The sequence below is a fragment of the Hesperophylax consimilis genome, chromosome 10 (genome assembly GCF_061612785.1).
Source record: "Hesperophylax consimilis isolate HC1 chromosome 10, BYU_Hcon_1.0, whole genome shotgun sequence".
Taxonomy (NCBI): Eukaryota; Metazoa; Arthropoda; class Insecta; order Trichoptera; family Limnephilidae; genus Hesperophylax; species Hesperophylax consimilis.
In genome coordinates, this window is record NC_142845.1 from 33,858,014 (window position 1) to 33,881,906 (window position 23,893).

The window sequence follows — 23,893 nt, forward strand, 5'->3', positions numbered from 1 at the left end:
AAAGGAATCTAATTGTTTTTATACAAATACGGTGGAAAATTCAGTAGAAAAATATATGTATTTATATTATTTGTGTTCTTTGACTTTTGGGTTTGGGCCACCGCCATCTTTATTTTTACAGCACGGCTTGTGTTAATAATGGACCATTGACCAAGTATATCGATGGTTGGGTCATTGTTACTGCTTTTATACCTAACGTTTTGAACAACGTCCATCGTGTGTGTATGATATCGCTAAGGGCCGGTCCTATGCATGCGTAATTGGAGCAGTCCGCTCCTTGCAGCGATTTGCGGAGGGACAATGCACCAAGAAGCCAATAAGCCATTGCGCTGATATTAACCTAACACAGCTCCCTTGAGATTTCCAACCTCTGATGAGGCTGGGTGCTTAAATGATGCACAATGAGTAAAAATAAAATAAGGCTTCCATTCAACCAACAATCAATCATTTATGTGTTGTGATAAATCTATTACCTTTAAAAAGAAATTGGTCGTCTTCGAGTAATGAATTTTTCAATTCCGCAAATTGAATATTCTCTCATAATTTATATTTTCCTGAATGTCCTGAACTTTTCTGTGAGTAAGTACCAACATTAAAATACATGGTGCAGCAAAACAGATAGTGCAGTTTTTAAGGGCCGGTACATCGCGTGTGGTGGGGGTAGGAACCTGAGAGGGGTCTCATTTTGTCGGGAGGGTCGTGTCGTTTTCAGTCGTTACCATGGTTTGGTCTGGACAACAGCGGAGCTTCGGCGTCCGCACGTTTCTTGAAAATGGCGGTTCTTTCATTACCACCCAGCGGGCCTTCCATATCTGTCGAACAGTGAATAAAGAAAATTTTCGGTACTGGGCTGAAAATAACCCAAGGCAACTCACGAGAGACCTCTTCACTCCCAAAAAGTGACCATGAAGTGTGCTATTTCCAAATTTGGGGTGATTGGGCCTTATTTTTTTTAGGAGAATGGACGAACCGTGACTGTCAACGCGCAACTTTATGTTTCAATGTTGGAAATTTTGTTTTGAATCTCAATTCGAAAAACTAACGGAGAAAACAGATCAGGAAGATATCTGGTTTCAATAGGACGGTGCTGCGATCCATACTGCTCGAGTTTCAATGACGAAGCTAAGACATAAATATGTTCCCTGCGCGCCTCGTCTCTCTGATGGGTTGACGTACGGTAGCCCGCTCGCTCACCTGATTTGAGACTTCTTCCTGTGGGGCTACCTGAAGAAAAAGGTTTTTAAACATCGGCCTCACACCTTGGAAGAATTCAAGAATCGAATTCGGAAGAAAATCGCCGATATACCCGCCGAGATGTGTCAAAATGCGGCCGAAAACTTCAGAAATCGCATTTATCAATGTATTGGGGGCCATCATCTATCTGATCTAATTTTCAGGACTTTTTGAACAAAACGGCATGATGTACCAAATAAAATAAACCGCATTTCTATGAGTGACTTTTTTTAATAGCCCTTCAAAACTGCACTGTTCTTTTTGCTCTTCCCTGTAAAACCTTCAAGCTTTCACAGAAGTGTCTTCTTTGTTAGTTCTAAATTCGTATAGATATTTCAAAAAATTTTCTCAGAATAATTATTTACACTCTTTCTAAATTGCTGCCTCCGGAATCCATTCTCCAAAGGTCCAAACTTAGAACGCCAAGAAACAATTTATTGTTGTTCGTATTAACTACAAACAACAACTTTGTTTTAATTTGATATAATTGCAATGGTGCAAGTCCGAGCGAATATTTACATCTGGGTAAAAAGGAAAAAGCAGTAGGCAATGATGTCATGCCTATAAAGTAATGCCTAGTAGGTACAACGAAGCTGAACCGTTTAATTTAAGTGAGATTAATGTCTTCCTCGTTTTAGTAGGAAAGGGTAATCCAATCTAAATCGAAATATTGCATACCGTTTCAGAAAAAAAATCAGTTCTGAGGAGAGCTCCATCTCGGAAGTGATGCAGTGGTATACGGCTGTCAACGCGGCGCTGCTGGAACATCTGACTAACCACATCAAGGAGGCCGACAGTAGCACCATATGGAGGTAACATCTTTCAAAAAATTAACGAGCGAAACTTTGTACCAGCATGAAAATTCTTAGGTAGGTATTAATAACATCAGCTAACATAGCATAAGAGTCACCAATGATGTGTAATCTATTTATAACAGAATTGTAGCCCGAAACCAGGGCCGGCCCCATGAGAGGGCAATTGAAGCAGTACGCTCCGGGCGCTGAATTATCAAGGCGCCGATTAACTGCCTGACACCGTGGTATAATTGTCACAATAATATATTTTTATTTATTTATTTATCTATATAAAGTTTTTTACAAGTGGTTTTTCGATGCCTGCCTCACTAGGGTAAACCTGTGTCGAGACAGACATAGAGTACATCGACGTATATACATATAGTTAAGTGAATATCAATAAGGGTAAATACAAAATATAAAAATAATACAAAATAATTTCAATACAATCAAAAGAACGGTTGGGTTAATCCATACATACTAGGGAACCATTAATATATCAGGGCTATCCAACAGTAAACTGTTTAAATATAATGTAACAGCACGTAATCGAAGGATTTTAACCATTTGAACGTTCCTGGGTATTATGTTTATTTTGGAGCCTTTTTCTTTATTTCGTATATTGAACCCCGTCATAGAGGGACATCCAGGTCTGTTAGCCAGTCTAGGGCCTCAGGCATCGCCCTGTGGATCTTATCACTCCCGCCGGTGAATGAATGGAGTGGGTATTCGTGGGAAAACCTTTTCCTATTTATGGCCGACCGGAGTTTACGAGGCAGTGAGAACCCAGGCTGTCTCTCAGTTGGGTCGTGCACGAGATAGTCATTTCCCACTTCTGCCGATTTCTACTCAAGTTCCCACCTATCTTCTGGAGTGAGAGGTATTCGGAGAAACCTCTGTCCTTCCATCGAGAATGGGTCTCGAGACTTCAAGCGGCATACAGGGTGAGAGACGATATCATCTTAGTAACATATATGGAATAAAACAAATATATAGATTTTTTATTTGGGAGATAGGTATGGGTACCATTTATTGGATAACCAATACCCCTGCCATTGGTCGCCCCAAGTGGTTTACTACGTTTATTGAGATACCAGGGATCCCCGGGTTCATGGGGTGAGGTTTGTCTAGGTCTTGGCGGCGGATGCGTTTGTCCACGTACTGCATGGCGGGTCGGATCGGGAGAGACTGGTTGAGGGAGATCTTTTAATCTCTCTAGCCGGACTCTCTCTCTTGCACCGCAGTCTCTTACTACCATACCCAAAGACGGGTGGATTCATACGCCTTTGGGGATGGTAGTGAGTAAACGAATGAAAGAGGTTGTAGAATCGCAGCGGCTTTATTGAAGTAGTCAGAGACCACAGGGTCCAAATTAAAGTAGCAAGTGAAGTAGTGGTCTGGTGCTGACGATGAATAACAGTGTCGTTGTAGTAGTCGGTGTGCATCACGTGAGGTAGTATAGCTACTACCCGTGGCTCTATCCTACTGACTTTCTTTGGGTACGCTCGGAATGAACTATCTACGGGTCAGGAGGGATGTGCGCATTGCTACACATTTCTTCAGACTGATTCGTGGATGGTTTGAAAACTCGGTCATCATGGAGAGCATTCATTTCTATGTTCCCGATGGTTATCTCCGTCACCGACAACATAGACTATTCCATCTCCCGGCCTACAGGACTAACTTGCCGATGGTCATGCCTGTGGGGAGAGCAATATTGCTGTTGAATAGAATTAATTCGGATATCGACATTTTTGGCATCAATGAAGCTTCCTTTAAAAGGTAAGCTCTATTATTACTGATATAGTTCATATACACACTGTTTGTATTAATGTAAGAATTTTTTTTCCAAATGTTTTTTATAAACGCATTAAAATTAAATAATTTTGTAATGTTTTTAAAATGAATAAACTGAATTGAATTGAATCGCGATGGGATGCACGTAGGTCACATCACAGTGGGATGTGAATCCATGCTCCATGATCACAGCAATGAAGTCGGTAGCTCTATAGGTGTAGAAGCGGAGACCAGTGGGTTGAAGACCATGAGTCTTCCTAATACTCCAGTGAGGAAAGTGCCGAAGAGGCAATGTGATTGACGGCCGATGATGCGAGCACGAATGGGTGACAGCCAGGGCCGGTGAAGTTGTCACAGGGCCTATGCGCAGGGGGCGTAGACCTGCGAAGTGGTCTCCAAGCTTGGGCGCAACTCCCGGTTCCCGCGGTGTACGAGTAGGTACATTGAAAGAGTGATTAAATAAACACTGCTCAATAGCGCTGCGCGTTCGCTAATATAGATCCGCGTGTGTCTCGCAAAGTCGAGTATGTTCCAGACGCGTAACTTGAGAAGTGCTGATTTAACTCGAGCTTTCGAGAAGATGTCGCCGGGCTGTCTGGAAATGATAATGCTGCGTAGGTGTTTCCTTGACGACTGCTAGAATGTTCAGGACGCTTGAGTAGGTAACTGCGTCATCAGCGGCGCATCGCCACACGTCCGTCACTCCTGGATTCCTACCCACCCCTCATACTTTTTTCCTTCCCAGAAATTTTCCTTTCTTCCTTTCCATCAAAAGACCCTCAAAAAATACACATATTAAAAAAATGTGTTTTTTAAATGCCGTCATTCTGCTGTCCGATGATATTTTTTTCAAGTAAAAACCAACAATAAATATTTTCATAACACCGGGACAGACACGTCGCCACTGATCACGCAGACACACGTCACGACAGATCACGATGGTACGCGCTCTGTCTCGTCTGTTACCGTGCCGCTGAAACGAGACAGAGTGCGTATCTCGTGACCCGCTCGACTGTACCCCGCTAAACTATCCAGTGGCAACGTGTGATAGGAAAATATATGTTTTGCTTTTTATTGACAAAAATATCATCAGACAACTTTTTATTATTTTTTTTTGTGGGTCTTTTGATGAAAAGGATTTGATGGTAATGAAACCTACATTTTTACTCAAAATATACTCAGGGATCTCTGGTTAAAATCCTTCGCGTACGTGCATGTTACACCCTGTACCTGTATACATTTTTTAAAGTTTTTTTTTGTATCATTTTCTAATAATACAATTATTTTATTTTTAATTAAAAATTCGTGTTTCAAAAGATGGTTGATGTATGCATATCAATGTCTTTAACCGAATCATTTTGAAGTATCAAAATTCACACGTCTTCTATTCACTCGTTGAATTACAGATTACAGTGTCACACACACGTCATTTTTCGCTCTCTTAAAGTAATTGCTTTCCTACAGTTAAAACATCAAATTGTATCATTGAACCTCGCAAAATTTTTCAGTGAACTCACATAAAATTGACTCTTATATAATTTCTACAGTGTTGATGTTAATTTGCTGTGAAACCAATATTATAAAGTCCAGTAAGGTGCAGTTCCGCGTAGCCATATTTAATACTACCTACTAGTGGCAGTGCAGTGCCGTGCGTGCTCTGACAGACATACATACTCAGCTATATATCCACTTCATCGCCGGTGCCCGACAATCCAGAGGTGCCCAACCTTTTCAACATGAACTGTTCTAAGTGCCAACTAACTATTACCGACGGCATCACGTGTTACTCCTGCAGTAAGCAGTTTCATTACGAATGCGGAGGAACATCTGAAACTACATTCAGAAAGGCTAATAACGAGAAAAGAAGAAGCTGGCGCTGTACTACATGCAAAACTTCACTCCAATCATCCGCTACGTCAACCAACCCAATAGAAGATGTAATGGAAGAAATAAAAAAAATATCTTCTGAACTTGCCTCTCTCAAAACACTTAATAAGCAAGTCAAGGAAGACATGTCAGAACTGAAAAAATCAGTGGACTTCAACAACTCAAAATTGGATGACTTTTCCAATAGATTCCAAGCTTTCGAACAGTCAATGAGCAAAGTAGACTTTTTGGAACAAGAAGTTTCCTCCCTTAAATCGACCATCAAACAAATACAAGAAGATTCCAACAAAAGGGAGCAATGGATGAGACTACAAAATGTCGAAATAAAAGGAATACCTCAAGATAACAATGAAAACATTCCAAACATTCTATCAGAGATGGCAAACAAACTTGGCTTACACAATTTTAAAACTAACGAAATTGAGTTCGCCACCAGAGTCTCGGACCCACTTCATTCCAAATTAATCAAACCAATAATTGTTAAATTTACCACCCGCTCGCGTAAAAATGAATTCATCACCGAAATTCGACGAAGGAAAGGAATAAGCACGAAGGACCTGAATTACCCTGGTGACGATAGAAAAATCTATGTCAACGACCATCTGACTAGTTCTAACAAAAACCTCCTTTTTCGGGCCAAGGGGATTGCCAAGGAGAAGGGATTCCAGTTCACGTGGATAAAAAACACCAGGATATTTGTGAGAAAAAATCCCACTTCGCCTCCCATACCAATTTTCAAGGAAGAGGACCTAAAGAAAATAGCCTGAGTCGATCTGCATTCTCTTCGCGTCGTAAAATGGATTTTTCATACACTCATGTGTCTCTCCATACATTTCCCCCCTCCTTTTATCCACTCCTATTACACTCACCCTCCCTCTACCATTTCACCCTCTCCGACAAACTTTCTAATTCTTTTCTAAATCAGTCTACACTTCTCAAGAACCAACCTGGAATACATTTTACCGCGTGTTGGCGACCCCCTGCACTCCCGACAATCAGACCTACTCGACGGACAATCGCGGTCTCACACACACTAATTATATTCTCCGCCGTGGTAAGCAAATTACCGTATACTCATTTGTCAACAAATATTTCACTCAAATATAAACTGAATAGTATTATTAACCGCTCTTACCTCAAATATGGATATCTACCTCTATCTAATTATATCAACATCAGAATAATATTATCACTAGCCGAGCCAGAGATGCGTATTATAAGATTTCTATACCATTATTATTTTAAACTACTTTATGCACCCATACCAAGAAATTATTGTGTTAGATGTACTTACTTTGTAAAACTGCATGATCACTATAACCGAACTCACTTATTGAAGTTATCATTTATATGTATAACTTACCGCCTACTCACTAATATTTATTCGAATACTCCCCATGTCTTTAGCAATATATCACCAGAACTGTAGAGGTCTTCGTACCAAGACTACGACGATCCTTCAAAATACCCTTTCAAACGATTACGATTTAATTGCCCTCACAGAATCATGGCTCACCAAAGGTATCAGAGACGAAGAACTTTTCGATCCTCGATACTATGTATATCGTAGAGACCGCGATTACGCTTCCACCGGTCAGCGTCTTGGCGGTGGTGTAGTGATAGCTATTAAACAGGAGCTGATCAGCGTCGCCAGACCAGAATGGACTTCTTGTGCTGAAGACATTTGGGTCACCATTCGCACCAATACTACACCTCACAGTTTGGTCCATATATGTTGCGTGTACATCCCCGGAGGGACTCAACATCAATATTTAATCGAAAATTTCCTGAACATGTTATCAGACGTAGTATCAAATAACCCTAATGATTCTTTTATTATCTTAGGTGACTTTAATCTTCCTGAAATTTCATGGATCCAAACTACGCCATCTGCTCACTATGCAGCTAGTAATTACTCTACTAACGTTAGTAATTACTTCGTAGACTGTATGCATTTTCTGAACCTCTCTCAATATAACGGTGAACTAAACTCAAGCGGCCATATCCTAGATCTGATTCTGTCAAATCTACTAATCTCCGTCGAACCAATCACCCACCCAGTCTAGTGTTGACGTCTCTCTATGTCCACATTAAACAAATACAAAATCAACAAACAAAAAGATAGTGTACCAAGTTTAAAGTTTTAATTTATAATAAATTGAGGATCGCGCATCACACCTGTGTATTCTTATCTCACGGAGTTACGTTTTTTACTGTTTTTACCCCAAGTACAAAACTGTCACCAAGTGTCAATCTTTTCGGAAAAAAAAACTCTGCCGTTATAAAGTAAACAAGTGTCAACTAAAGTGATTACCATCTTATATTGAAAGCTATCATCTAAAAATCATTTTTTACGTAGATCTCGCTTATAACAACATCCAAAATGAATACTCAGTGCATCATATGTCAACGAAATATTGACACCCCATCAGACTTTGTATGCTGTTGTCTCTGTGAAAGCAATTATCATCTCGGCTGTGCGGAAATTGTGGAATCCTCCCGTCGAAGTGCAAGAAATACACAATGGAAGTGTAAAAAATGCATTCAACATCCAAAAAATAAACTGAAGCAGATGACAAAAAATGATTTTTTATTATTAAATGATGAAGAGCCATCTATCGTCAAACAAGGTAAACAGATGAGTGAATCACCAAAAACTGCACCCGTCCAGCCAAAAGGGACAGATAGTTTATCAATTACAACCACAGATGGCAATGGGCTTCTTACTTCAGGATTATTTATTAATGAACTATCAAATTTTAAAACTGATATAATGGAATTTGTTGAAAAAAAACTAGACTCATATGGCCAAAAATATGAATCGATCATCTTACAAAATCAAGAAATTATTAAATCAATACAATTTATATCGGAACAACAGGATGATTTAAAAAAGCGCATAATTGACATTGAACAATCACAGAAAACAGTCAATACTGATATGATGGAATTAAATAAGCGTAATTCTATCCTACAAAATACCATATCCCAACAAGAAGACAAAATTGACCGACTGGAGTACCTAAACCAAATATGCAATATCGATATAAGAGGTATTCCAGAATCAAACACTGAAAATCATATTGAAACACTAAAAAAAATATCCAAAACTATTAACTATGGAGATACCGCACTACCCTTACAATCTGAAATTACGAAGATACATAGGCTAGGACCGAAACTGTCCGAGAAGAATCCCAGATCATTAATAGTGTCTTTCAATAATATTAAATCACGTGATGATTTTCTTAACAAAATTAAAGCATATAAAAAATCCACTGCGACCACCACAAATAAACTAAACACAGCGGACCTAGGACTGTCACAAGAAGCCAAACGTATTTATGTGTCCGAACACCTGACACAAAAAGGAAAATATCTACTTTCGCAAACAAAAAAATTTTCAAAAGAAAACGATTATAAACACTCCTGGACGGCTTCGGGGCGTATTCTGCTGAGAAAAACGGACACCTCCAAAATCATCACAATAAAAAATGTCCTTGATCTCGATCGACAAAAACGTCAATCACTGTGACGGTTGATAAAAGGTATTTCATTCTTTACTGTGCTACATAATAATAATAATCATTCGGCTGATATCTTTTTTTTCGCAAGTTTTTATATGTGCCGGATCTCTAGTAACAAAGTATATCGTCACCTTAAAGCAATAGTGGGATATCTTCGAAAAATACACTTTTGAGATAAGTATGCAGTTCGATGTAAAATTTTGAGCTCTACATGATGCATTACTGGGATATTTTGTAAAAAAAAATTGCCAGTGTTACAAGTAAAATCTCAGTATTGAAATGTTCGGTCACTCAGAGCAACACTGAGATATTGATGTTGTCCCACTCTTGCTTTCAAAAGGTCGTTTAAAATACTGAAATAAATTTATTGTCTCACTGTAGCTCTATAGTTTTCAACAAGTTGGGTGATCTTGGAAGAGAAACATAAAGAAACTGAAGGTGAATACTGGTCAGGAGTATGTAGCAAAGTCAGGAAAGATACGCAGAGCAAAACAAATTAAGCCTGTACTGTGTACTAATTGTAAATACAAATGTTCTGAATCTGTTTTGGAAGTTGATCGATTAAAATATTTTAATATTTATGATTCCATGAATGCTAGCTAATAGTGGTTATTATTTTGAGAGAGATGGACATAACATACGTATGTTTAAGATTTTTTTATGGCAACCTTAGATATAAGCAATAATACCATAAGCACTGCATTAAAAAACAGACAGCTTCCTGCAAAAGGATGATTTAGTTGATGGTGTTATGAATCACATCAACAGCTTTAGTAGAGTGGAATCGCACTATTGTCGTGCAGGATCAGCTCGGATCTCCAAATATCCAAAAGATGTACAATTTGTACAAATAGAAGTGTGTCTCGGTAGGTAATCTCTATGTTACACACTCTACATACAGGAAAATATTCAATACCAAATTCAATATATATTTTTTTAAACCAAAAAAGAACCTTTGCGCATTTTGTGTATAATACAACTATCGTACTGCAAATGAGATATTAGAAAAAAATAATAATATTCTAAACACATTCAGAATGTAAAGCTATCTCGACAAGAAAAAGATAAAAACATTACCAAGACCATACTGATGATACTGTAGTTGCCATTTATGACTTTCAAGCTGTTATGTCGTTGCCAAATGGCAATATTTCTATTTTTTTATTAAGAGCAAGTTAAACGTTATAACTTCTGTATTTACAATATCAAACACGACAGGGCCATTGTTACATGCGGCATGAGGGTGTAGCTAAAAGATGCGCAGTTGAAATGTCTACCTGCGTGTACACATTTTTAAAAGACCTTTGACAAGGGAAACGGGAAGTGAACTTTTATTCTGATAATTGTGTGGCACAGAATAAAAACAATTTTATTTATTTTCTATGTACATGCATGCACTATGAACACTTGATATTCAAATCATTACCCATATATACCTAATTGTTGGGCACTCAGAGAATAAAGGAGACTCCATTCATTATTGCATAGACAGAGAAAAGGTCAGGGTTTTAAAAGAAGGCCTAATATTTATTCCAACGGAGTTAGCGATGATCATAAAGTGTTCCAAGAAGAATGAACCTCGTTATAAGTTAACAGAAATGGAAACAACGGACTTCATTGACTGGAAGAAGGTATGTGAGAAGACTGGAAAAATTCTGGATGTTTATGGACAAAAATAAATGTATTTGGAATAAAGTTAAGATTTTACAGATCACTAAAGACGAACCGTCCGTTATCAAATACAAAAGCACCTACACCGAGGATCCATTTAATCAGAGTTTTAATGTGAGAGAGCGACTAAAGAATGTTCGGAATGAGAATAGTATAATTCTAGGACCAGCTTATACAGTTCCACCTACAATTCCACCGAATAAAAATCGTGATTTCTTATTTGTTTGCCAAAGTGGTGTTATACCAAAAAAACCTCATAATTTGTTTTGAATTAATTAATACTGCAAATACAGACGGCGATGTACAAGAAGAAAATAACGATGAAGGTTCATTGTAGGTTTCCAGGGAATCAACACATATTTGTTATATTTTTTGTTCTTAAAGTTTTCTGTAAAAAAAATTACATACTTTTTATTCTAAAGGTTTTCTGTTATTTTTGATACATACCTACTTTTTATTCTTGGTTTTCTGTTAATTTTGTTACATACTTTTATTCTTAAGGTTTTTCTGTTATTTTTGTTACATACATTATATCACGCTTCTCATAAATAAATTTATAAGCACAAATATATATTTTTCCACATTTTTATACCACCTTACTATCGTCAATTGTCGTGTTGACAAACTATAGGAGTGAGTGGGTGTGTACTGTTTAAAATGTATTTATGATTATAAACATCATGGAAAAACATGCAGAAATAAGAATTATTAATTATTTTAAGCAATTATTAGCCTGAAACAGTCGTCCACATTGAAAAAATCTCGCGAGGAACAATTATTAATTCATTTATCCATCTAAACTCGTAATATTATTGCAATGCTACACTGAGATAATTTGAGATGATTACCAAACACTCCACGCAACAGTGAGATATTTCCAGATTTACGTATACTTTGTCAAAATTAGTATGAAAAAATTAATTATTTTTATATTATTACAATTTTGTGTTGATGTTAAATAATTAACCTCTCTTATACCATATCATTAATCTGCAAGATTAGTTAATTTGATGCTGCTAGAGCTCACGCAAACCTAAAAGTCCTATTATCTCAGAACAGCATTTTTCAAGATATCCCACTGTTGCTTTAAGGTGACGATATACAAAAAATAATGCATCTTTACTGTCTTTAGTATTGTTATCTTGTAACAGAACGATTATTGTAATAATTGCTAATCTTGCTACTTACTATTCTTACTATATTTTATCTCCTTTGTTTGAAACTCGAGTTTTTTCAGTACCCTTTAAGGAAAAATTTGTTCATTCCGTAAATATTATTTTCCTTGCAAGTTTCTCTTTGTCTCGTATCACTCTTAACAATTTAAATACTCTAAATAATGTATTCTTACCTTCTTTAGTAGATTTCTCTTGTATGAACATAATTTTTGTAATCACTGCTAATATTGTTGTTAAACATTTTCACCATATTTTACTTCTTGTCATCCAAACACATTATTTTTTTAACATTATTCAAGAAACAAATAGATCATTCTGTAAATATTTTTTTCCTAACATGTTTTTGTATGATCCATACAACTATTTTCCATTTATTAACCATTCAAATTAACATATTCGTACTTTCTTGTAACAGCATAACTATTGCAAAAATTGCTAATCTATCTTGTAATTACTCTTACCATAGTTTATCAATTTTGATAAAAACTAAAGACTCTTTAATATTCTATAAGAAAACAGTAGATCATTCCATACGTATTGTCCTACTCACATGTCTTTATATGATTTACACCATCATCAATAATGTATTTACACAAAATAATGTGTTCATACCTTCCTTAACAGATTCCTCTAGTTTTGACATAACTACTGTCACAAATTCTAATGTTTTACCCTATCTTTCGACATTCTCACCATATAAACAAATAATACCACTTTTATTAACACGAATATTTCTCACCAGTATTATAATTTGCGGTTGTTTCTTGACAACACTTAATACATTTACCTCAATACTATTTAAATCTTGGAAAGAAAGTTACTGGAAATGCTCTAACTCTGTTTTAATTACATCTTTGTTCACTAACCTTGTTCTTATCTATTCATCACACTTACCCATACTCTTCATACATGCTCGTGATACAATTAGCTGGTACTAGTCAAACGAAATGATTGATATTAATCTACAAATAGAAAACCACGGTAACGTGATTTCTCCTGAAACCAATGATGCCTCAAAGTGCATAAATATTCTAAAATCCTATAAACGATTAAAAATATTCTCAACAAACATTCGAAGCATTGATAAGAACTATAATGACCTTCTTGTAACACTTGCCGATTTGAATAATATTTTTGACATAATAATTTTAACTGAATGTTGGATCAAATCAAATTACACTCACAAAAACATTACAGGATTTACAGTTTTCAATACACAAAATAATAAGACACAGTCAGATGGAGTAATTGTCTATGTAAAATCTGAGCTGGACCCGATTATCTCTGAATTAATCATTGATAATGCCAACTGCCTTAAAATAAAAACCATCCAAACCACAATTCTTGCACTATACAGGTCACCTAAACACCAAAATATTTCATCCTTCCTTAAATCCTTAGACTTGGCCTTATTTAACTGTACACCAAATGAAGAGCTAATGGTGATCGGTGACATTAACATAGATTTACTTAAACCAAAAGCATCACAAACTCTCGACTATAAAAATCTCATGACTCAACACGGGCTTATTTCTTATATTAATGCTCCTACTAGAGTAACTGATACTAGTAACTCATGTATTGATCACATATTTCTACGAACAAAAAAAAATGCAAAGGGAATTATATATCAATCAACCATAACGGACCATTTCTCAATAGCAATTGGTCTTATGCATAATAAACCCACTACCGGAACGTCACGTAGTAATATAAAAAAGAAACACATTAATCTCGAGAAACTAACTTCTAAAATTATTTTAGAAAATTGGCTCTCCACTCTTTACTCCACAGACGTAGACATTGCTTTTAATACCTTCTCTGAAACTCTCTTGCAACATATTGAGGATGTCACTGAAGAATCCCATGTGAATAATTCAAAAAATAAAAAACTGAAACCATGGATAACAGATGGCCTAATTTTTTGTATTAAAAAACGGGACAAGCTTCACAAAAACTTACTCAATAATCCAGACATTCAAGCCCAAATATTTTATAAAAAGTACAGAAATATATGTAATGATATCATTAAAACCACAAAAGAAAACTACTACAAAGAAAAACTGTCCAGAGTCGGTAATAATAACAAACAAATTTGGAATATCGTCAAAGAAATATCTAACACTGATCACCCAGTACAACCAATCAATAAATTAAACATCAACGGCCAAGACACCTCCCTAAATGACCATCCAGACACTGTGACCAATCACATAAATGAATACTTTTGCAATATCGGTAAAAATCTAGCATCAAAGATTTTAAATAAGACATCAACCGATGAAAATGCCCTTGCCGACATTATCAATCAATGTGCCAGTGAAACAGATAATATACTCACCTTAAACCCGACCAACTACGATGAAATTTCTCAAACCATTAGACAGTTAAAGCCCTCTCATTCGTGCAATCATGACAAAATTTCCTCAACTATACTAAAAACAGTTGAACCCTTTATAATCCATCCATTAGTACATATCATAAACCTCAGTCTCACTAAAGGTGAATTCCCAAACAAACTCAAACTTGCCCTAGTTCAACCAATTTTTAAGTCCGGAAATCCTACTGACATAACAAACTACAGACCAATTTCTATATTATCATCACTATCAAAAATTATTGAAAAAATAGTAAAAAAAAGACTTATCGACCATCTTACAAAATATAACATACTCTCGTCAAACCAGTATGGCTTTAGAGAAGGACTCAATACAGATTCAGCTATTTTAGAACTAACATCACATATAACACAAGCCTTAGACAAAGGTGATAAATGTCTGGCATTATTTCTGGATTTAGCTAAGGCATTTGATACAGTATCTCATCCAATCCTTCTAGCCAAGCTCAAAAAAATCGGAATAAAGAATAAGGCATTTGATTGGTTCAAATCGTACCTCACAGACAGAAAGCAATGTGTTAAGCTACCATCGCATAAACCATCCCATTCAACTAGCATTAATTTTGGTGTGCCACAGGGCAGTGTACTCGGTCCCACACTTTTTCTCATTTATATCAATGACTTATGTAAACTATCTATTATTGATGGCAATATAATCACTTTCGCCGATGACACTGCCCTAGTACTAAAAAGTAAGACATGGGAAGAAACATTTCACAGAGCGGATCTAACATTGCAAATTATTAAACAGTGGTTGGATGATAATCTATTCACCTTAAACATAACTAAAACGAAATATATAACGTTTAGTCTTAATATTCCGAGTCAGCCTTCAATCAATCATACACTAAAAATACATTCGTGTAGAGATAACTCTAGTTGTCTGTGCAATCCACTAGAACGAGTAGATTCCATTAAATATTTGGGTGTAATAATTGACAATAAACTACGATGGGAAGATCACGTAATAAATGTTACAAACCGTATACGGAAACTGGCATATATCTTCAGGTCATTACGAAATATTCTTAATAAAAATACACTAAAAACGGTATACTTTTCTTTATGCCAATCAATTATATCTTACGGTATAATAGTCTGGGGAGGATGCTCTAACACGATATTAGATCCATTAATTAAAGCTCAAAAATTGATAATGCGGACTATTTACAAAGTACACTATATTCACCCCACGAAGGACTTATTTAACGACTTCAAAGTACTCAATATAAAATCCTTATACGTCAAAAACATATCCTCCTACTATAAATTCAAACATACGAAAAAAAATATTTTTGAATCGACCCATAATACAAGATATTCCAACAAATCGAATTATACTATTCCCCCAATAAAAACCTCAATGGCACAAAGACAATTTAACTTTCTTGCTCCAAAAATATTCAATAATTTAACGTTAGAAATAAAATCAATAGCCAAATACGACAGTTTCAGGAAAGCGCTCGGGGATTTTTTGATGTGTGATTGTTATAGTGTTAGTAGCCTATTCCAAGTACTCAGATAGAGGTGTATATATTGTTTATATGCGTGAGGATGCGTCATATGGGTGTATGTATACATGTGCTGTTATATGTATATAGGTATGTCTGCTGCTATATACACATGTGTGCTTGCATGCACACATATTAAAAATTATATATATAATTATGTACATCTTTACAATCTAATGCTAATTTACTTCTTTCTCCTTTCTAATTTCTATCTTCTACTTTTTATTACAATTTTTCCAAAATTTTAGCTTCATCTATAGTTACTAATTTCATATGTTTACACTAGATTTCATATTTCATACAAATTAATTACACTCAATTGGTCACCATGAAACAGGCAGCCGCCTAGTATGGTGATTCATTATATCTACTCTATGTAAATTTCATAATAATGTAACATGTATTAAATAAATAAATAAATAAAAATCTAATGACGACCCGCTAGTTCCCGAAGATGAACATCATAAAGCTCTATCCATTAGTGTGCCATTTCAGGAAACTCCTTCATTGACAAATGCGAAAAGAAAAGTTTTTCTATATAATCGTGGAGACTACGATTCAATTAATTTCGCCCTTGAACAAGCTGACTGGGCTTCCATTTTTTCTACCTCTCAAATAGAACAAGCGCTTGACGGTTTCTATACGTTTTTGAAATACCTCATAAATCTTCATATTCCTCATAAACTTTCGTGGAACTCGAAATATCCTTGGTACAGTGCTGCCCTTATTAAGGTAACTAAGGAAAAATCAAAATACTTTAGCAAATATAAAAAACACAAGAACCAGGCTGACTATGACGCATTTTCCCTGCTTCGTAAACGGCACAAAGACTTATGTCGGAAAAGCAAATCCCGTTTCTTGAGTAATATTGAAAACAATATTTCCTCAAACCCTAAAAACTTCTGGAGCCACGTCAAATCTTCTAACGCATCCCAAGGTGTCCCAAAATGTATGTATTTTGGAGAGCTGAAAGCCAATAATGGAACGGAAATTGCAAATTTATTTTAAAAATATTTCAGTTCAGTTTTCAGTAAACCCTCCGATCCACTTACCCTTGATCCAACTGACGTCGGGAACCATACATCCAATATAAGCAATATTGAGGTGACACGAGAAATTGTCTTAAAATACCTTAAGGAAATTGATACTCGCAAAGGTGCCGGTCCTGACGAAATACCTTCAATCTTTATCAAACAATGTGCACACAATCTAGCCTTACCCCTTTCTTTAATTTTCAATCGTTCCCTAACCGATTGCACTGTCCCTGTTGTATGGAAATCTGCTTATGTGTCTCTTATTTTCAAAAATGGCAAAAAAACAGACGTTAAAAACTACAGGCCAATCTCCAAACTTTGTATATTTAACAAAATTTTTGAAAAAATAGTCTATGACCAACTATATTCTGCTCTTAAGCCCAGCCTGAATACGACCCAACACGGTTTCATTAGTGGTAAATCTACAACCACAAATCTTTTAACCTTCACAGAGTACCTGCAGGATAATTTGGATAACAGAATACAAGTGGACACTGTCTATACCGACTATAGTAAGGCGTTTGACAAGGTCGATCACTCAACCTTGTTGAACAAGCTTTTAAAGATTGGTATTCACGGCAATCTTTATCGTTGGCTCTCTTCTTATATCTCCAACCGTAGTCAAATAGTAGTGGTTGCTGGATTTAAATCCGACTCTGTTGCTGTAACATCGGGAGTTCCTCAAGGCAGCCTGTTAGGACCGTTACTATTTAATATCTATATCAATGATATTGGTCACTGCTTTTTACACTCGCAAACCATCCTATATGCAGATGACATGAAAATCTTCTCACCTATAAAATCAATCGAAGACTGTCACAAGCTGCAAAAGGATTTACAACGTTTAAACGCGTATGTTAATGCCCATTGTCTGGAATTAAATATATCCAAATGCTTCATCGTACGCTTTACTAGAAACAAAAACATATTTATACACGAATACTCAATTAATCATCAACCTTTATCTACCAAATCAGAAATTAAGGACCTTGGGGTTATACTTGATAGTAAACTGAATTTCAATAAACATATTGACCACGTAGTCACTAACGCATCTTCTATGCTGGGTTTCATAATCCGTTCCTGTAAACAATTCAAAGACATTGCTACTTTCAAAACACTGTATTTCTCATACGCTCGTAGTATCCTTGAATACGCATCTCAAGTGTGAAACCCAGGCTATGCAATACATAAAAATAGAATTGAAAGTGTTCAAAATAGATTTTTAAGGTACCTTAATTTCCGCTCTTTTCGATCTCATATCAGTAATGAAGACTCTGCAAAGTTCTTCAATATACAGACGTTAACTTTCCGAAGAAATGTAGCAGATTCGGTAATGTTATTCAAAATTACACACAATTTAATCGATAGTCCTGATCTTCTTCAACGCCTATTATTCCATGTTCCCAATCGCAACAGCAGACAGTCGCTTACTTTTAATCTCCCTCATTGTAAGACAAATTCCAAACAAAACTCATTTATCTACAGATCCACACACTTTTTTAACTTAAATTATAACCATATTGACATATTTAACTCGACTTTACGCGACATAAAACAAAAACTCAATAATCAACAAAACTCAAACTAGAAGTTCAATTCCTATATATTCCCGTCCTTTGCCTCTTAATCCTTATCCTATATTTCCCCCTCCCCCCCACCCTCCTTTATTTTAATATTTTTAATATTTCCTAACTAAACAAGAAATTAATTTAAGAGAACATCTCTATGCCATTGTACACCATTGTAACACCATTAACTATTCATCAGTGGAAAGTTCATAATTGGCATAATTGATAATATTATTATTGTATCATTATATAATTAAAGATTTGCTGTCGACTTTTCCAAATAAATAAATAAATAAATAGACACTTTAAAAAACTATTATAAACCTATTGTTGTAGATATTTGGTGGGCTTCAAAAACCTCCTCCGCAGCATAGAGAGCGTGGGCGTGACCTCCATGCTGGGCATCAGCTACTTCGGCCGCGGGACGCTGTCGCCGGAGAAGCACATCGAATATGTGGCGCACAACATCCTGAGCCAGGATCTGCTGGAGAACGCGCTCAACTATGTCCCTGGACTGCGCGCCACCGCTAATCTGACGCAGTATGCTGTGGTTAAAAAGAGGTAACGACACCAACGCGACATTTCGGACCATTGGTCCACTTCTAATCCATCGCAATGCATCGGTGATCTTCTTCTGCTTTTCTGCCTTCCATTTTACCGGTGACCATCAGTCTCTTCAGGTCCGTGCTCTCAGCTTGGCAAACGAGATGTTCAAAATATCATTGTCAATTGTCGTTATGCATTTTGTTAGCTATGCGGAACCGTATTTACGATATGTAGTTCCGAGGCTCAACCTGTGGTGCAGACAAGAGACTTAACTTCTCCCAACCATCTGGAGCCAGTAAGGCATTCCCAATTGGGATGTGTTCCACTCTGAAACGTACCGCAAATATACTATGTATTATTTTTTTTATTTAATAAAATGTGAAATAACACAGATTAATCAAATAAAATTTACTTGCCCAAGCCGGGATTTGATCCCGTGACCTTCGGATGGGGTGGCCTATGGTAGAGGTGTTAGTTATCCAGTGAATGGCTGCCGGGGCGGCGATACCTATACCCGCCTCCCAAATTGAAACTAAACTATATTTTGAAAACTTTTAGGAGCGAGCTGATTGTCAGGAACCAAGTACGACCTGGGAGTGTGGAAGAGGCCAAGGACTATTACGATGCCACAGCAACTTACGTAGATCAACTGCGAGAACTACAAAGAGAACTTCGTGGATACATCAAGTACGTAACATCTCCAACCACTTTGCTCACCCGAAAGTTATTTTAGATAGACCATTCTTTGCATTCCTTTTAGGTATGATAAATATGTTGAGTTTGAAATTATGAGGGTTGGATTAGGATGACTAGGTATTTCAGAAAATTATTATAGTAATTGTTTCATTAACACATTTTCCAGAGACAAAGTGGAAAAGACTATAAGTGAGGCTCGTCAGTCGGAGATGTTGGGACTCGCCATCTTAGTTTTAGTACTTGCTCTCTCTCCTGTCATCATCGCTCTCGTCAGGAGTGCTGTCAACACCATTCAGGTAGATCCAACTCACACACATTATCTTCTGATTCTTTTTCTACCACTTCTTACATCTGCTGTCGATTTTTTCCATTCTTTCCCAAATGAATCTCTTCCTATTACCAGGTTTTTGTTACAATATCGTTCTAGTAATAATCGTTTTCTTCTCCAGATGTATGCCACACATTTGTCAGAAAAAGCCCAGGAGTTGAAGAGAGAGAAACAGCTGTCAGACTCTCTCCTTTGTCAGATGCTTCCTCCAAGTGTCGCAATGAGACTTAAACGAGAACAGCAAGTTCCAGCTGAGTTCTTCTCTGCAGTCACCATTTACTTCAGCGACATTGAAGGGTTCACAGAAATAGCTGCTGGGACAACGCCACTCCAAGTAAGCACTTTAAACTAGCACCGTATTTGTCATATATTCTGCTCCTATCGGAATTTGGTTTTGCTGCTGAACCACTCTCGAAGAATCACTAATCATGAGAATTTGCCTTATCGCAGCAGTCGTGTATTCTTGTGAGACCTGCCCATAGTGCCCATTGGTAGTGAAAACTACCTCCATTGTCATTTTTGTTGGGGGTTCATAAGGAGCTTTTTGACCCCAATTTGAAAATGAACACGGCATATTAATCCTTGTATCAACTGCTTCTTTTCTCACAATAGGTGCGTTAGACTAGAATCTGAAAGAATCAGAAAAGGGAGACAATGCTGGTAAGTCTAATAAATAATGTGGTGGTTTGTTCTCTTCAGGTTGTCATGTTCCTGAACTCCATTTACCGGCTTTTTGACGCCAGGATCGAGTGCTACGATGTTTACAAGGTGGAGACCATCGGAGACTCCTACATGGTGGCATCCGGACTTCCTGTCAAAAATGGTAGGCAGTGTTTTTTATGTCTTCAAATTCGTAGATATATATGTCAGCGTCGGACCTACATTTAGGCAGGCCTGAAACTTAATCTGTTATGAGTGCGAAACACAGCCATTTTGGGGCTCCAACGCTACCAGAATAACTTCATTCGGAATATCTATAGTAGCTCTGGGCATAACACATCGTCCTTGAGTTTACTTTTCACACACAAAAATACAAATCATCCAAGTATTATTGATTACAGTGATCATCTACCTTCTAACTACTACCTAGGGCCTAGGGCCTAGGGCCTCCCGGCTAATGGTTTTTGGCAAGTTTGGCACATTTTGGCTCAGGGCCGTCTTTGTGTCCAGATTGGGATTTCGTGGGTTAATTTTTGCCTTATTTGTTAGGTACTTAAATAAGTGTGTAAGATAAAATAATCAAACATACCAATTTGGTCGTCGGTGTGTGAAATGTGAAATATTCCTGTGTGATATTACTCAACGTTTTGAATTAGGTGTCAATTTTTTAAAATTAAATGTTTGTGTGAAGAATAATTCAGATACGTGATAAATTAGGTAATATTTTAACAGAGATTTATTTTAATTGTCTTTTTTTTCAAAAGTAAAATTATTATATTCCATGATTTTTCATACAGGTCTACGCTAGTATCAGTTCTAATAAATATAAAATTGTGAATGAAGGTGACAAGCACGTGACGGAGATAGCCTGCATGGCCTTGGAACTGTTGGAGGCGGGGGCACAGTGCCGCGCGCCCCACCGGCCCGGGGAGCCCCTGCGAATGCGCTGCGGACTGCACACGGGACCTTGTGTCGCCGGTGTGGTGGGCTCCAAGATGCCGCGCTACTGCCTCTTTGGGGACACCGTGAACACGGCCAGCCGAATGGAGTCCACGGGGGAAGGTACGAGCAACCATTGAATACTTTGCATCGACGGTTGATAGCTACACCATTGTAGGGTGAAAGTCAAACACAAATTGAATAACTTGGATCATTGATATCCCAAGGTCTTCAATTTATAAAAAAATTAAAATTAATTAACTTGATTTCCATCCTCTTGATAGCTTATCTGTAGAATAACATAAATTAATAAATAAACAAATAAATACTCGCAATAGGTATAAAACTCGACTAACTAATCCGATAAATAGCCACTATTCACTATATTCACTTGATAAATAAATAAATAGTAAATCTAAAATATTGTTATCATGTGAATAAGCCAACAAGAGGATCAAAATTCTTTCTTGAGAAGATAATCAATTTCTTTTACCTGTCTTGAATTTAGGAGTCGAAAGTTCAGACCTGGACGCGCGTCCGCCAAATTACAAAGTCAGTGATATCTCACATAATAATAATTAATATGCTTGCGGTAAAACAACGCACAAATCAGCAGTAGATGAGTAGTAGAACCAGTGGCGGCCAGCTAATATGTGCTCCCGAGCGCCGAACAACCAACAAGATTTCCGACATGACTAATCACAATACGAAACTCGGTTCGGTTATAATATCTCATTCAAAAGGTACCTACTTGTTAAGCGCGCTTAACTTGCAGACCGACTTTGACTTGTGTCTATGTTCGTAGCAGTTCGTTTTCGATTGCGATCCAAAATTTAACTGCTTTGTCGCATATTCTGTGGAACAGTCGAAAGCGTGGGTACATACCAGTTCATACTATTCTTTGCAAATAATACCATATCATGGACGGCGTTCGGGGTTTTACCACCACATCAGAAGGAACGGTTTATTCAGTAGAAAGTTAAACTAAAACGCGTATGTTTAATGTTATTGTCGATATCGTGGTTTCAATTTACCATCTGCTATTTTCAGCGAATGTTTCGCTTCTTCGATACAAGCATTTAAGATAAAATTTGTCATTAAGAGATGAGTGATGGTCAGATTACTTATTATCAGTTTAGTCTGAAGGTACTCGCCGTTGCCGGGCACGGTTGTTGAATTAAAAAAATTTCTTACTCTGCGAAAGTTTTTAAGTTTAATTGCAGGTTATATCGATCTTGTATATCAATTATTAATAAGGTATATCAATTGCAGGTTATACTAATTTACGATTACTTTTGTGTTTGTTCAAAGTATAAATTAAGAATGAGTTTGAATGTGGAATACATTAAGAACAATAGGTCGAGTTTTGAAAACAAAGTGATAATAAAATTCTTCTAAAAGCTTCGTAGCTCTGTGCATGTGATCAATTGAATAGTTTATTTTGTTTTACGTGTTGAATTTACGATGTTGCTTCAGTTTGGACAATCAGCGGTGTTACTGATGTAACTCACCTTTCTGAAAAAATCAAAAAACATAATTCTTGTCATTTACATTTACAAAAAGTTTTGAGCTTAAAGGTTTTAGGAAAAGTTGACATCAGAATGCAATTGGATTCAGGCTAGCGTGCCTAAGTTAAACACCATAATGAGCTATTTAATAAAAATCGATACAGGTCAAATTTCCCAGAACATGATTTCAATGTGACGCTTAAAACGTATGACTTCCTAAATAAAGTTAAGTAAAAGTGAACTCTGTGCAATTTACGCCCGCGACGATTTTTCAAAAGCTAACGGCGCTTTATCAATTTTACAAATTTTTTATAGTACTTGTTTATTAGAAGACTTTCCCGAGACTGTGAAATTACTAAAACTTTTGTGCACCATTCATGACCTTTGGAATGACCTCAGTTGAAAGCTAAAGATGTTTCTCAACGTTAAAAAGAATAAAATCTTTTTTAAACACGTTGAACCAGGACAGACTGAAAGCACTATCAGTGTTAAGCATTGATAGAGGTCTTCGCTAAACAAAAGGAGCAGAGAATAGAACTTCTTTATAAATAAGTATGTACCTTTATTTAATTTAATTTATGACTTAATGTTGTAATCCGGTGAACCCCCACATATTTT

At 36.6% G+C, this 23,893-nt stretch overlaps 1 protein-coding gene across 1 annotated transcript in view; it reads left to right on the top strand.

Moving 5' to 3' along the window:
- The window catches only part of LOC149420652 (uncharacterized), a 121,612-nt gene that overhangs the window by 92,438 nt on the left and 5,281 nt on the right, over positions 1 to 23,893 (top strand). Inside the window, exons 6-12 of the mRNA XM_089635978.1 lie at positions 1,920 to 2,045; positions 18,935 to 19,159; positions 19,703 to 19,831; positions 20,007 to 20,136; positions 20,290 to 20,502; positions 20,868 to 20,991; positions 21,672 to 21,890. Of these exons, the coding sequence (XP_089492104.1) occupies positions 1,920 to 2,045; positions 18,935 to 19,159; positions 19,703 to 19,831; positions 20,007 to 20,136; positions 20,290 to 20,502; positions 20,868 to 20,991; positions 21,672 to 21,890 (1,166 nt within the window). The remainder of the gene's footprint in view (positions 1 to 1,919; positions 2,046 to 18,934; positions 19,160 to 19,702; positions 19,832 to 20,006; positions 20,137 to 20,289; positions 20,503 to 20,867; positions 20,992 to 21,671; positions 21,891 to 23,893) is intronic.